This window comes from Myotis brandtii, unplaced genomic scaffold, assembly GCF_000412655.1.
Source record: "Myotis brandtii unplaced genomic scaffold, ASM41265v1 scaffold36, whole genome shotgun sequence".
Lineage (NCBI taxonomy): Eukaryota > Metazoa > Chordata > Mammalia > Chiroptera > Vespertilionidae > Myotis > Myotis brandtii.
The window spans coordinates 7,866,413-7,878,285 of record NW_005363836.1 but is presented as its reverse complement, the minus strand read 5'-3'; the positions used below and the strand labels follow the sequence as shown (position 1 = coordinate 7,878,285).

The following is an 11,873-nucleotide window of genomic DNA, read 5'->3' as shown; positions in this document are numbered from 1 at the left end:
AGGGAGGGGGGTAAGAGATCAACCGAAGGACTTGTATGCATGCATATGAGCATAACCAAGGACATAAGACACTGGGGGGGTAGGGGAAGCCGGGGTATTGTCAAGGGCGGGGAAAAAAAGGACACATATGTAATACCCTTTGTAATGCTTTAAGCAATAAAAAAATAAAAAAAATAAATAAATAAAATATCTCCCTCAATTAGTCCTATGATAGTTAAATATGACTTACAGGTTTCCAAAAATATAGGAATGCTAAATGTTTATCAACAAAATGTATATATACCTTCAAACAAACATTTCATTGATTAACATTTTAAAGTTTCTGAAGTTAAATCTAGGGAAATCAAATCTCAACTTAAATATTAAAAGAGATAGCTAGATGAACTATATAAAAGAAAGTACATACAAACATTTTCTAGCAATAGAAAGTGTTTTGTTGAGTTTTCTAATTTCCTTTCAATTTCTATTTTCATTTAAAGGGTTGACAGAATTATCACTAACATGTCTCCTTAAAGAAACAAAACACGATTTAATGAACAAATATTTGATTTCTCAAGCATTCATAAAGTTTTTCAAACCAAAATTTATCTGAATATGTATATTAATCATAATATTGGCAGTGGATGATACTCATCAATCTATAGATGTGATAATTAAATCTGAAGTTTCTTGAACAGGTTACTTAGTCCAATTTGGTAAATTGTACTAATTACCATGTGTACTAACAATTTTCAGTGATAATGTAAACATCAACCACAGATTTTTTTGGCTAAGTGCACCAGAGTGTTTGTACTTTGTAATGCACATAAAAAGGCCATGATTTTCTGGTTTCTGATATTTGAAATCTTTACTATTTGTTTATTTCCTTTATATGCATATAATTTACTAAGAAAATTATCTCCTTTGAAATTAATTTATTTTCTCAGGTTAATCTCTTGGCTTTTGGATTTATCATATACAAAGTTTTTCGTCACACTGCAGGGTTGAAACCAGAAGTCAGTTGCTATGAGAACATAAGGTAAATGTTCCATTAAGTCTACTTTGTCTGTGTGTGTGTGTGATTAAAAGCTTTAGTAACTTAAGGTACAAATAACTTTTGAAAGGACAAATTTTGAATGATTTTTCATGCTTTCTTCCTCTATACTTAAAGTACTTTTTGTTAAGTAGCATTTAGTATGTTTAATAAGCCTACAATTACCACTTATCAAATGGTAAGTAAAACAATCTTTTTAAGCATACTTCTCTTTGAAAGAAAAGACAATGACCATTTTAAGAAAAAGTGGGCCTTAGTGATTTTTTCTTTGCAAAACACTTCTCAAAGCTTCGTACCTGAGTTTCTTCCTTGTGTTTCCTAATTTACATGTGGCCATGGTTTTTCCTTTAACCCCTCTCTTTAACATTGATTTATTAAGACTGTGAAAAAAGTTTGTTTAGGGAAAACTTTAGTGTATCATAGGGAACATTAGACATAACTAATGTTTGGGTTGCTTGGAAACACTACTGTAGTTTCATTACCTTGCACAAGATTTATAGTTAGAATTTAGCAAATGTTTGATTGATTACTTTCTTTTACTACTCACCATTCATAGTTTCACATAGCGTGCTGGTTTTAATTTTCTGAAGTACACTGCTAAAACATCGTCTGCATAAAGAATGCTTAGACTAAAAAGAAATAAAAAAATAATCATTAGTTGCCTCATTCTTAAGGCAGTGAGCAGGATTGAATAGTGTTTTACCAAAGGTCATAGGATAAAGGCTGAAAATAAGTAAGACTGAAAATAAGTAAGAGTGAATATGGGCATGCATTATCTTTTAATTTTTAAGAAATTAGTATTTTGACATGAATTTATTTGGAGGTAACGGTATTAGAAAAGCTATAAAATAAAATCTAATTTTATACTTTACTAAACCAGAAAGGAAAGTTTTCTTTGATGTCAGGTACACAGTGGGGCCTTGACTTACGAGTGTCCCGACTAACGAGTTTTTTGAGATACCAGCTGTCTCTTGGCCGATTTTTTGCATTGAGTTGATAGAGTAATTTGAGTTAACGAGCTCCTTAACGAGCTCTGTCTTGGAACGAATTAAACTCGTAAGTCAAGGCCCCACTGCATGTGCTGACCACAGTTTGTATGGTATACTTTTTAAGATTTCTTAAAGAAAATATTTCCTAACAGACATATGTGTTACCTTCGGGAATTACTGCAACATTCGATGTGAAATCAAAGCACACACACTGCAGTACACCAGATAAAAATATTTTTAAGATTAAGAAAATTCCCTGAGAAATGGTGTATTTTAATAACGCTACCTTGATTTCGGAAGCCCATCCTTGCCGCAGTGCAGTAGCATGCTCGAAAGGCTGTCCCATGTAACTGTGCAGAGCTTGTCAGAGTTTGTCAAATTGTTATTGGTTTTTGCAAGATGTCTCACTTATACCACAAACTAGTTTCCCACATAATTTGAGGAATCGGGGATACGAGTACGTGTAACTTTCTTAACTGGAACATTTCAAACACGTTCTAGGTCTTGTGCCAGAGGAGCCCTTGCTCTCCTGTTCCTTCTTGGCACCACCTGGATCTTTGGGGTCCTTCATGTTGTACACGCATCAGTGGTGACAGCTTACCTCTTCACCATCAGCAATGCCTTCCAAGGAATGTTCATTTTCTTATTCCTGTGTGTTTTATCTAGAAAGGTAAGCGGTTTGTTATATTGGCCAACTCTATGACATATTCATGTAGCATCAGTTACCAAATTGATAAAAACCCTTATTCTCAATAAAGGCATGACTTGTGCCTTTATTGCCTAAATGCAGTACATTTTAGTATAAAAAAAAATCAGAACACCTACCTGTTCTCAGAAAAATATGCTTTTTGTAAACTTGCTACTAGGAATATAAATATAGCTTATATTCCTTTGAGCATATTCTCACAGATAATTACAAGGCATTAATAATTTAGAAAACATAACAATGAAATGTGATCTGAAAATAATTTGATGTGATTGTTGAAATTATATTTAATATTTCTCTCTTCCCTTTTGCTTTTCTTTAGATCCAGGAAGAATATTATAGGTTGTTCAAAAATGTCCCTTGTTGTTTTGGATGTTTAAGGTAAACAGAGGGAACTATGGATAATTATTGCTACACAAAAATTAAAAAGCCAAGCTGTGGATGGCCAATGCATGAAAATGACTCAAACAAATTATCCAATTAATTACTAGATAATCAAATATTTTAAGTCAGTTTTTCTGTTTACAGTGTAGGAACTGAATATAATAAGAGGTGAAATTATGTACCATGTAGCTACAGTATGCTTCCCTACATGACTTAGTTATGTCAAAAATAATATTACAGATATTTGGAAAGTAATTGGTTTCTCGGGAGTGATATCACTGCGCCCAAGGATAGATTTTCTTTCTAACACAAGAAATATATGAATGTCCTGAAGGAAACCACTGGCTTGATATTTTATGACTCATGCTGACTTTAAAACTAGTCCCCTATCACCTTGGTAATGAGCTCTGTTACAGAAAGTGGAACATAAGAGAATAAAGGAGCAGAATATAAAATAGTAGAAAGGGAATGACTGTCATAACAATGGAATGTATTTTGAATAAACTTGGGTGTTGTTTTTTTTGTAAACTAGATGAGAAATTATAAAGATAAAATAAAGAATTGAATAAACACATCTTACCACTTCGTGAATTGTTCTGAACATAAATTTCTACCAAAATAACTTGCACCTAAAAAATAAAATAAAAATAACTTGCACCTGTATTTGTTATATTCACTTTCTTTTCCAATATTTCTAAAAACTGCACAGCTTCACAAAAGAAAAACACACACATTTCTGTTCTGTTTTTACGTTAACATTAGAATGAAGCATATGCTATTTCTATACTTGCTTCACAGATTGTAACTTCAAATGCATAATCAGTAATGCACAAATATGTCAAAATATAGTATTGTTCATGCCTGTAAATGTTGTTCATGCCTGTAAATAAAGCTGAAGCTTTCTATTCTATGACCTTCAGTGTAGTGAAAAATATTGTATCTCATTAGACTGGTATAGTTGAGTTCCTTATTTGTTTAATTTCAAAAATATTATAGTTTACATTGCAATATTCCCTTTTAACTTACTGTTTTTAAAAGGGCATTGTAAATATGGAAGTATTCATAAAGTGAATTGCTTTTTTTTCTGTTCAGAAAAGTACACACTTCAAAGTGTTATTTATGACAAAGAAATCACTCAGAACTTCAGAAATTTTCACAGTGGATCTATTTTCTGACAGTTTTCCACTATCTATTAAAGCATATCTGTTTAAATGTACTGCTGCTATCTATCCTCAAATCGTCTCATTAAAATGAAGAAGCACTGACTAAGATTTCAAATATGTCACTGTTCTGCGCCTACCTGTAAAAGTATGCCAATACGCTAAATGCTGTGATTTTAATTTCTCCAGCTGTTGAAATGCAGTCTGTCAGCTCTTTCTCTAACAAATAAAATGTTATCTAAATGAATCCTGCTACTGCTTTGCTAAGTCCTTTTCTCAGGAAAGATGAGCTACCTGCCAATATGGCTTATACATTTTTAGACAATCCGTGATCATAACTTTTTATTATGTTTTTTATCTCTTACATAGTAAACCTATGAGCTATTATTGTCATTGTCATTATAGGACAGTGTTTGGGGAATGTCATATGGAAAAGTAATTTGTTCAATCCATGGGGTGGTAGGCAGAATAATGACCCTCCAAAATGTCCACACCCTAAGTCATAGCTTATGACTATTTTAGGTTGCATGGAGAGAAGAATTTAGGTTGATAATCAGCTGACCTTCACATTGGAAGAGCATCATGGATTTTCTGGTTGGCCCAATGGAATCACAAAATTCCTTATATAAGTAAAACAGGAGGCATAACAGGGAGCTTGTCAGAATATGAAACCGATATTCTGTCGCATGAGATTTCAGGCCTTCTCATATCACCCTACCTCCCTGGTTTTCACTTTTGCCCAATCAACGTTTCTTTAGTCATACCAAACTGTTTATTTTACCCCAAACGTGTTATCTGTTACCTAATCCCCTATTTCTGGAATTTTCTCATTGTTACCATCATTACTCTGACAAACATCTACTTATCCCTAATGTATCTTTCTCAATGAAACCTCCTTGATTCACACAAAGAATTAATACTTCCACCTTTGTGTCACTGCTGTCTAGTAGATATCTATTTTACCATTTATCACATTGTATTGCAATTATTTAGCCTTTGGACATTCATTGTACCAAGTTTTGTTCTGCCTTAAAGGCAGGTACCTTCTCTTTTTTGCTTCCTGAGTCAATATTACTGCCTTCTGCTAGCTTGTGACCACACAATTGATGTGATAAGAGGGTCTGAACCCTCTGAACTAGTCTGTATTTTGCTCTTTCCCTTTAGGTTTTCCATACTGGAGTCCATGGGGTGAACCGGCTTTCTCAGGGAAAGCCCTCCCTGCTTGTCTCTTACTGTCACGCAGTGAGGTGGAAAGAGAGGACTCAGCAAGGTCAAACTGATGAAGTGGAGCAGGCAGGAGAATGAAGCTGCCTTGAGTTCATACTAAAGCTTAACTCAATTTTCTGGGAAAGAACTTTGGGGATTTGTAAGGAGCTTGCCAAACTACTAATAGAGTAGCACTTCATTACCCATTTGGCTTTTTATTTTATTTTATTATGGTTTAAAGTATTTTACATGTCTCCTTTTTTCCCAATTGACTCCCTCTTCCCCAGCCACTACCACCCCTGATGGCAAGTTCCCACCGCCCCAGTGTCTGTGTCCATTGGTTATGCTGATATGCGTGCATACAAATCCTTTGGTTGATCTCTAACCACCCCTTCCTCCCCTGCCTTCTCTCTGAGGTTGAATGGTCTGTTCAGTGCTACCTTGTCTCTGGATCTATTTTTGTTCATCAGTTTATGTTGATCATTATATCTCATATATGAGTGAGATCATGTGATATTTATCTTTCTCTGAATGGCTTATTTCACTTAACATAATGCTCTCCAGTTCCATCCATGCTGCAGCAAATGGTATTTTTTATAGCAGTGTAGCATTCCATTGTGTAGATGTACCACAGTTTTTTAACCCACTCATCTGCTGATGGGCACTTAGGCTGTTTCCAAATCTTAGCTGTTTTAAGGGATCACAATACCAGATATCAAGCTATATTACAAAGCCATGGTTCTCAAAACTGCCTGGTACTGGCACAAGAACCGACATATAGACCAAGGAACAGAATAGAGAACCCAGAAAGAGACCCAAGCCATTATGCTCAATTAATATTTGACAAAGGAGGCAAGAGCATACAATGGAGTCAAGACAGTCTTTAATAAATGGTGCTGGGAAATTTGGTCAGATATATGCAAAAAAAAAATGAAACTAGATCACCAACTTACACCATACACAAAAATAAACTCAAAATGATTAAAGGACTTGAATGTAAGAGGGGAAACCATAAAAATCCTACAAGACTCCATAGGCAGCAAAATAGCAGACATATGTCGTAGCAATATCTTTATCAACACAGCTCCTAAGGCAATGGAGACTAAGGAGAAAATAAACAAATGGGACTACATCAAAATAAGAAGCTTCTGCACAGCTAAAGAAACCAACAAAACAACAAGAAAGTCCACTGCATAGGAGAACATATTTGACAGTGCTATTTCAGATAAAGGTTTAATCTCCAAAATTTACAGAAAACTCATACAACTTAACAAAAGGAAATAAACAAGCCAATAAAAAATGGGCAAAGGAGCTAAATAGACACTTTTTGAAAGGACCTACAGAAGGGCGAGAGACATGAAAACATGCTCAAAGTCAGTAATCATTCGAGAGATGCAAATCAAAACAACAATGAGGTGCCATCTCACACCTGTCAGAATAGTTATCATCAACAAATCAACAAATGACAAGTGCTGGCGAGGATATGGAGAAAAAGGAACCCTCGTGCACTGCTGGTGGGAATGCAGACTGGTGCAGCCACTGTAGAAAACAGTATGGAGTTTCCTCAAAAAGTTAAAAAATGGAACTCCCATTTGACCCAGTGATCCCACTTCTAGGACGATATCCCAAGAAACCAGAAACACCAATCAGAAAGGACATATGCATCCATTTGGCTTTTATTCCTCATGTACCACTTCCTCATTTGATAGTGAGTGGGGTAAATATTAGGATTTGATACTCAATCTCCTCAATCTATAAAATATATAACACATTCATTAATAAATATGCATTTACAGGCTCTTCATAAACAAATGGGGATGATAGAAGGGTTATAGAATCTCAAGTGATTAAATCAAAGAACTCAATACATTAAGTTTGGCCTGAAACAATGAGACAGATAGATACCAAAGAGTATAAAATAAATTCCCTGTGTTTACCCCCCCCCCAAAAAAAAAAATCTGTTGGTTGATTAACTACACTGTGGTTAGGAAAATGTATTTACACACAATATAATATTTAGAAAAAGCATAAGAAAGTCTATAAACACGATCTGCATGCTACACATAACCAAGAAAATATATATACTAAGTTGATGATATCATTTCTTAAGTCCCTTTTAATTCAATGCTATACCCCTAAACTTAATGACTGCATTCTTTTTCCTTTTTTTTATTGATTTCAGAGAGAGGAAGGGAACCGAGAGATAGAAACATCAAGGCTGAGATTCATCCATAGGCTGCCTCTTGCACAACCCCTACTGGGGACTGAGCCTACAGCAATCCAGGCCTGGAATTGAACCCTGACCTCCTGATTGATAGGTTGACACTCAACCATTGATCCACACAGGTCAGGCACAACTCTGCAGTCTTACTTTTTTGTGAAGTCAATCTAACTCACTGTACCCATTTTGAATGCCTTATAAAATAAGGTATTTTTTTGTGTATCAATATTATTCTCTAATTTCTCTAACATGAGACCTTTGAGAGAAAAATGAATAATGGATTAAGTATGGATCCAGAAAGAGTACCCATTATTCAGATTTTCTTCTATCTAGCATGTCTTCCCTCATGAAAATTCTACCCGTTATTCAAGACATCTTGCTATAAAACCCCTCTGATCAATTTGATTTTTATTAAACTATAACTATAGCACTTACAGATTGTACATAATAATAGCACTTAATTTGGGTCATTGTGAAGTCATCATGCAGTGTTCAAACTTAAAAATTTTAGGCTTTAGATTACAAATATGAGAAAAATAACAGGGATCACACTTAAAAAAAAAAGTTTTCTCCTTGGAAGGTGATACAGATTTCAATTGTTAAATTGCATGACCTCATTTTATTCTCAGAGTAGCATATGCAATTCTATCCTCATTTTTCAGTGTGAAAAGTGCTCAATGTCCCACAGCTAGAAAATCATTCAGACTGGCAGCCCCAGCTCTTTCTGCTCCCCCAGGCGACTGAGAAACTTGCTGACTCAGATAGGAAGTGACTGGATTCATACCCAGGCTTTTTGCCTCTAATTCCAGGGTATGTCCCACTGTTCCATGGTATTGGACAATATTAGGGCACTATTCCTGTTTACAGTGACATGCTTTTTTGACAAGTCTCTTCTACATGCATATGCGATTAGAAATAAGGCAATTTCATTTTTTAAGGTGAAATTTTTCTTCTTTTCTCTTTACTTGGCCCTGCTTTCCCTGCACATTTATTTCTATCCCTCAATTTCCACCCTCATCCTCAATCAGGCAATTCATTTTAGCTACTTGGTACATATTCTTTCATATTTTTCTTCGTGTTTATATCATCATATTCAAATCATTAATGTGAAATCACATTATAAAAACATGGTACCTGTTTTCCTCACTTAGCTCACAGGTATAGCTAATTCATTCTTTTTAATGACTGAATAATAGTCCATATTGAGGATGGATCATAAATTGCGTAGCCGTATGCAACCTTATTTAATTCAATAATACATTCAAAAACTACTATATTTTTCAGAAGTAATGTTCTTCATGCAATGTGGCTTGGTTTTGTTGTTGAAAAGAACAAACGCCAATACATTTTTTTTTCCTACAATAGATGGGGACCCTTGTTGATAAGCTAAAACACCATAACCCTTTTATTGATATAGATTTGCTTGTTACTTCTGGTAAGTATTCAGTGAAAACCATATCAGAGATTTGAGGTACAAAAAGCTCCTTGAGAATTTTCACTTAAGTGAAAATGATTTTTATTATTTACCCTAGATTGAAGGCTTGAGCAAGCGTTAAGTTTGGTAGGCAGTCTGCAAGTACACAACATTTTATTTGGTAATTCATTCAGATGTTATACATCATAGGTTTGTATGTAGTTATCATTCACATAAAATGAAAGGGTTAGTTTAGCTGCAATGGCTCTCTTCCCATGCCAACGTACAGGATTCTAATTCTGCCCCCCCCACTTTGAGGCATTGTAAATAATAACATCTACAAAGTATATTACAATTTATACACTAAAAATAAGGGAAAAAATAATAGGTTTCTTTCAAAATTGCCCTTAAGAAATGTGGTTTTATTTCCTATTGGGTTGCAATTTGCAATATATCAGTATCCAAGGGCCAGGCTGCTCAACCTGAAAATGTTATTTTCTTCCTTTTCCTTAATGTATCAGAAGTGGATCTAAAAGGACCTCCAATATGCAGGGAGTCAGTTTAGCTCTGGAAGCTTTAGATGATAAGAACAGAGCCTTAAAAAGGACTCCCTGTTATTTCTGCCCGCTGTGAAGAAAGAACCATGCGCTGCCATCACTGTAAATAGTGTTCAAATTCCCCTAAAATTCCCCTGGTTTTCTGTGCATCTTGGCTCCTGTGAGGTCATTTATTCTGTCACTTCAGCCCACAGGCAATCATGATAACTACATCTTTCACTCAATCTAATGCAGGAGGCTTTTCTGCAAGACCTTCAGTGACCAAGTGAGGAAAATAATTATTCAAAACAACATTGCTTCTTGTTTCTCAAGTGTTGTTGCGGACTTCTCTGCAGAACCACCTAAATGCTCCTCAATTTCATCTTCCCACTCAGATCAATTTCTCAGATTCCCCTAAGGAACGTGTAAATAAACAGCTACCTCTCACATGTTAGACCTATACTTTCAGAGAGGGAGTGGGTGCTGTGAACACTTGCACAGACTCTGCAGTCAGATTGCCTGGGCTAGAATTCCATTTCTACCTCCTGAGGTCCATGATCCCAGGCCACTTATGGCCCTGTGCCTCAGTTTCTCATCTAGGAAATGCCGATAATGACAGTACCTACCGCATAATGTTGTTATGCAAATTAAATCATCTAATAGGTCAGTGATGGCGAACCCATGACACCCGTGTCAGAGGTGACACGCGAACTCATTTTTTTGGTTGATTTTTCTTTGTTAAATGGCATTTAAATATATAAAATAAATATCAAAAATATAAATCTTTGTTTTACTATGGTTGCAAAGATCAAAAAATTTCTATATGTGATACGGCACCAGAGTTAAGTTAGGGTTTTCAAAATGCTGACATGCCGAGCTCAAAAGGTTCACCATCACTGTAATAGATGGAAGACAATCACTACAGTGCTTAGCACATAGAAATCTACATTGAAGTATTAGCTATTATTATTATAACCTGGGTGAGCAACTATTGACTGTGCAACTACTAGGTGCCAGCTACTGTTCTAAGCATGTGGTAGAATTCACTAGTAAACACCAAACTAATAAAAAATAGACATAAATTTGTGGTACGGAGGGAGGATTTCCACACCATTGATTATCAGCAGGTGATTCCTGAAACAAGCAAGGAACAGTAAAAAAAAAATCTCTATTTTCTACCACTTCCTAATCTACCTTCCCAACCTCTACCCTGCCCCATCCTAAACTTCTAATTCAAATCACTCTGTCATCCATTGTGAAGCTGGTAGGATGTCAGAGAGAATTTTAAATGTTCAACGTTACTGACATGTCCTTTGGAGAGGGGGTGCCCCCAGGACCCACACTGTTTGGTACATGTAAAATATCTGTTCCTGCAGGGATAATGTTCTACAACGTGATTAAAATTGCTTTCCTGTACAAAGGTGCATTGATATATTTTTATTTAAATATAAATACTATTAGCATTTACATGAATTTGAAAAACATAATCTCCTCTTTAAACAGTGTATATAAGCAAAGTTAATCTGGAATTCTCAGCTTTCCATATATTCTTATAAATAAGAGAGAAATGTATACTGGCATTATTCGGGTACTTCATAGTCTCTGTTCAGGACACTTTGCAGTCATATAATTTGCTCTTGCTTAATGTCAAACATGGAAACCATGCTCCTTTATAACATAGTCTTGATCTTTTTAAAAGCAAAAGCACATGAGCTATTTTGATACTTAGAAAAAATAATACAGGAATCTTTAGTAGAAAAAAAATATCCTATATAATAAAAGCCTAATATACTAAGTGTCCCGTTGTCTGGTCGGCCATTCAACCAATCAAAGCGTAATATGCTAATGATATGCTAAGGCCGCTCAAGAGCTCTCTATGACATGCACTGACCACCAGGGGCCAGACAGTCAACTGGTAGGTTAGCTTGCTGCTGGGGTCTGGCTGATAGGGACTGAGCAAGATAGGCCAGACATGCCCTGGAGCCCTCCCACGGTCTGTTCCCGGCTGGCCAACCTCCTGTGTCCCTCCCTGGCCTCAATCATGCACAGGTGGGTCCCTCGGCCTGGCCTGAGCCTCTTGCAATCTGGGGCCCCTAGCGGGATGTTGGAGAGCCAGTTTTGGCCCAATCCCAGGCCAAGGCCGAGGGACCCCACTGGTGCATGAATTCGTGCCCTGGCCTCTAGTTCTTTGATAAATGTCTGTTACTCAAATGTAGACTGCATG

The 11,873-nt window shown here is 35.9% G+C and overlaps 1 protein-coding gene across 2 annotated transcripts in view; it reads left to right on the top strand.

The window, feature by feature from the left end:
- ADGRL4 (adhesion G protein-coupled receptor L4) overlaps window positions 1-4,022 on the top strand; it is a 100,491-nt gene extending 96,469 nt beyond the window's left edge. For both annotated transcript variants that reach the window (XM_014544391.1, XM_014544390.1), the window contains 3 exons: window positions 927-1,018; window positions 2,524-2,692; window positions 3,051-4,022. In XM_014544391.1, the coding sequence (XP_014399877.1) occupies window positions 927-1,018; window positions 2,524-2,692; window positions 3,051-3,113 (324 nt within the window). In that variant the 3' untranslated portion in view covers window positions 3,114-4,022. The remainder of the gene's footprint in view (window positions 1-926; window positions 1,019-2,523; window positions 2,693-3,050) is intronic.
- The last annotated feature ends 7,851 nt before the right edge of the window (window positions 4,023-11,873 follow it).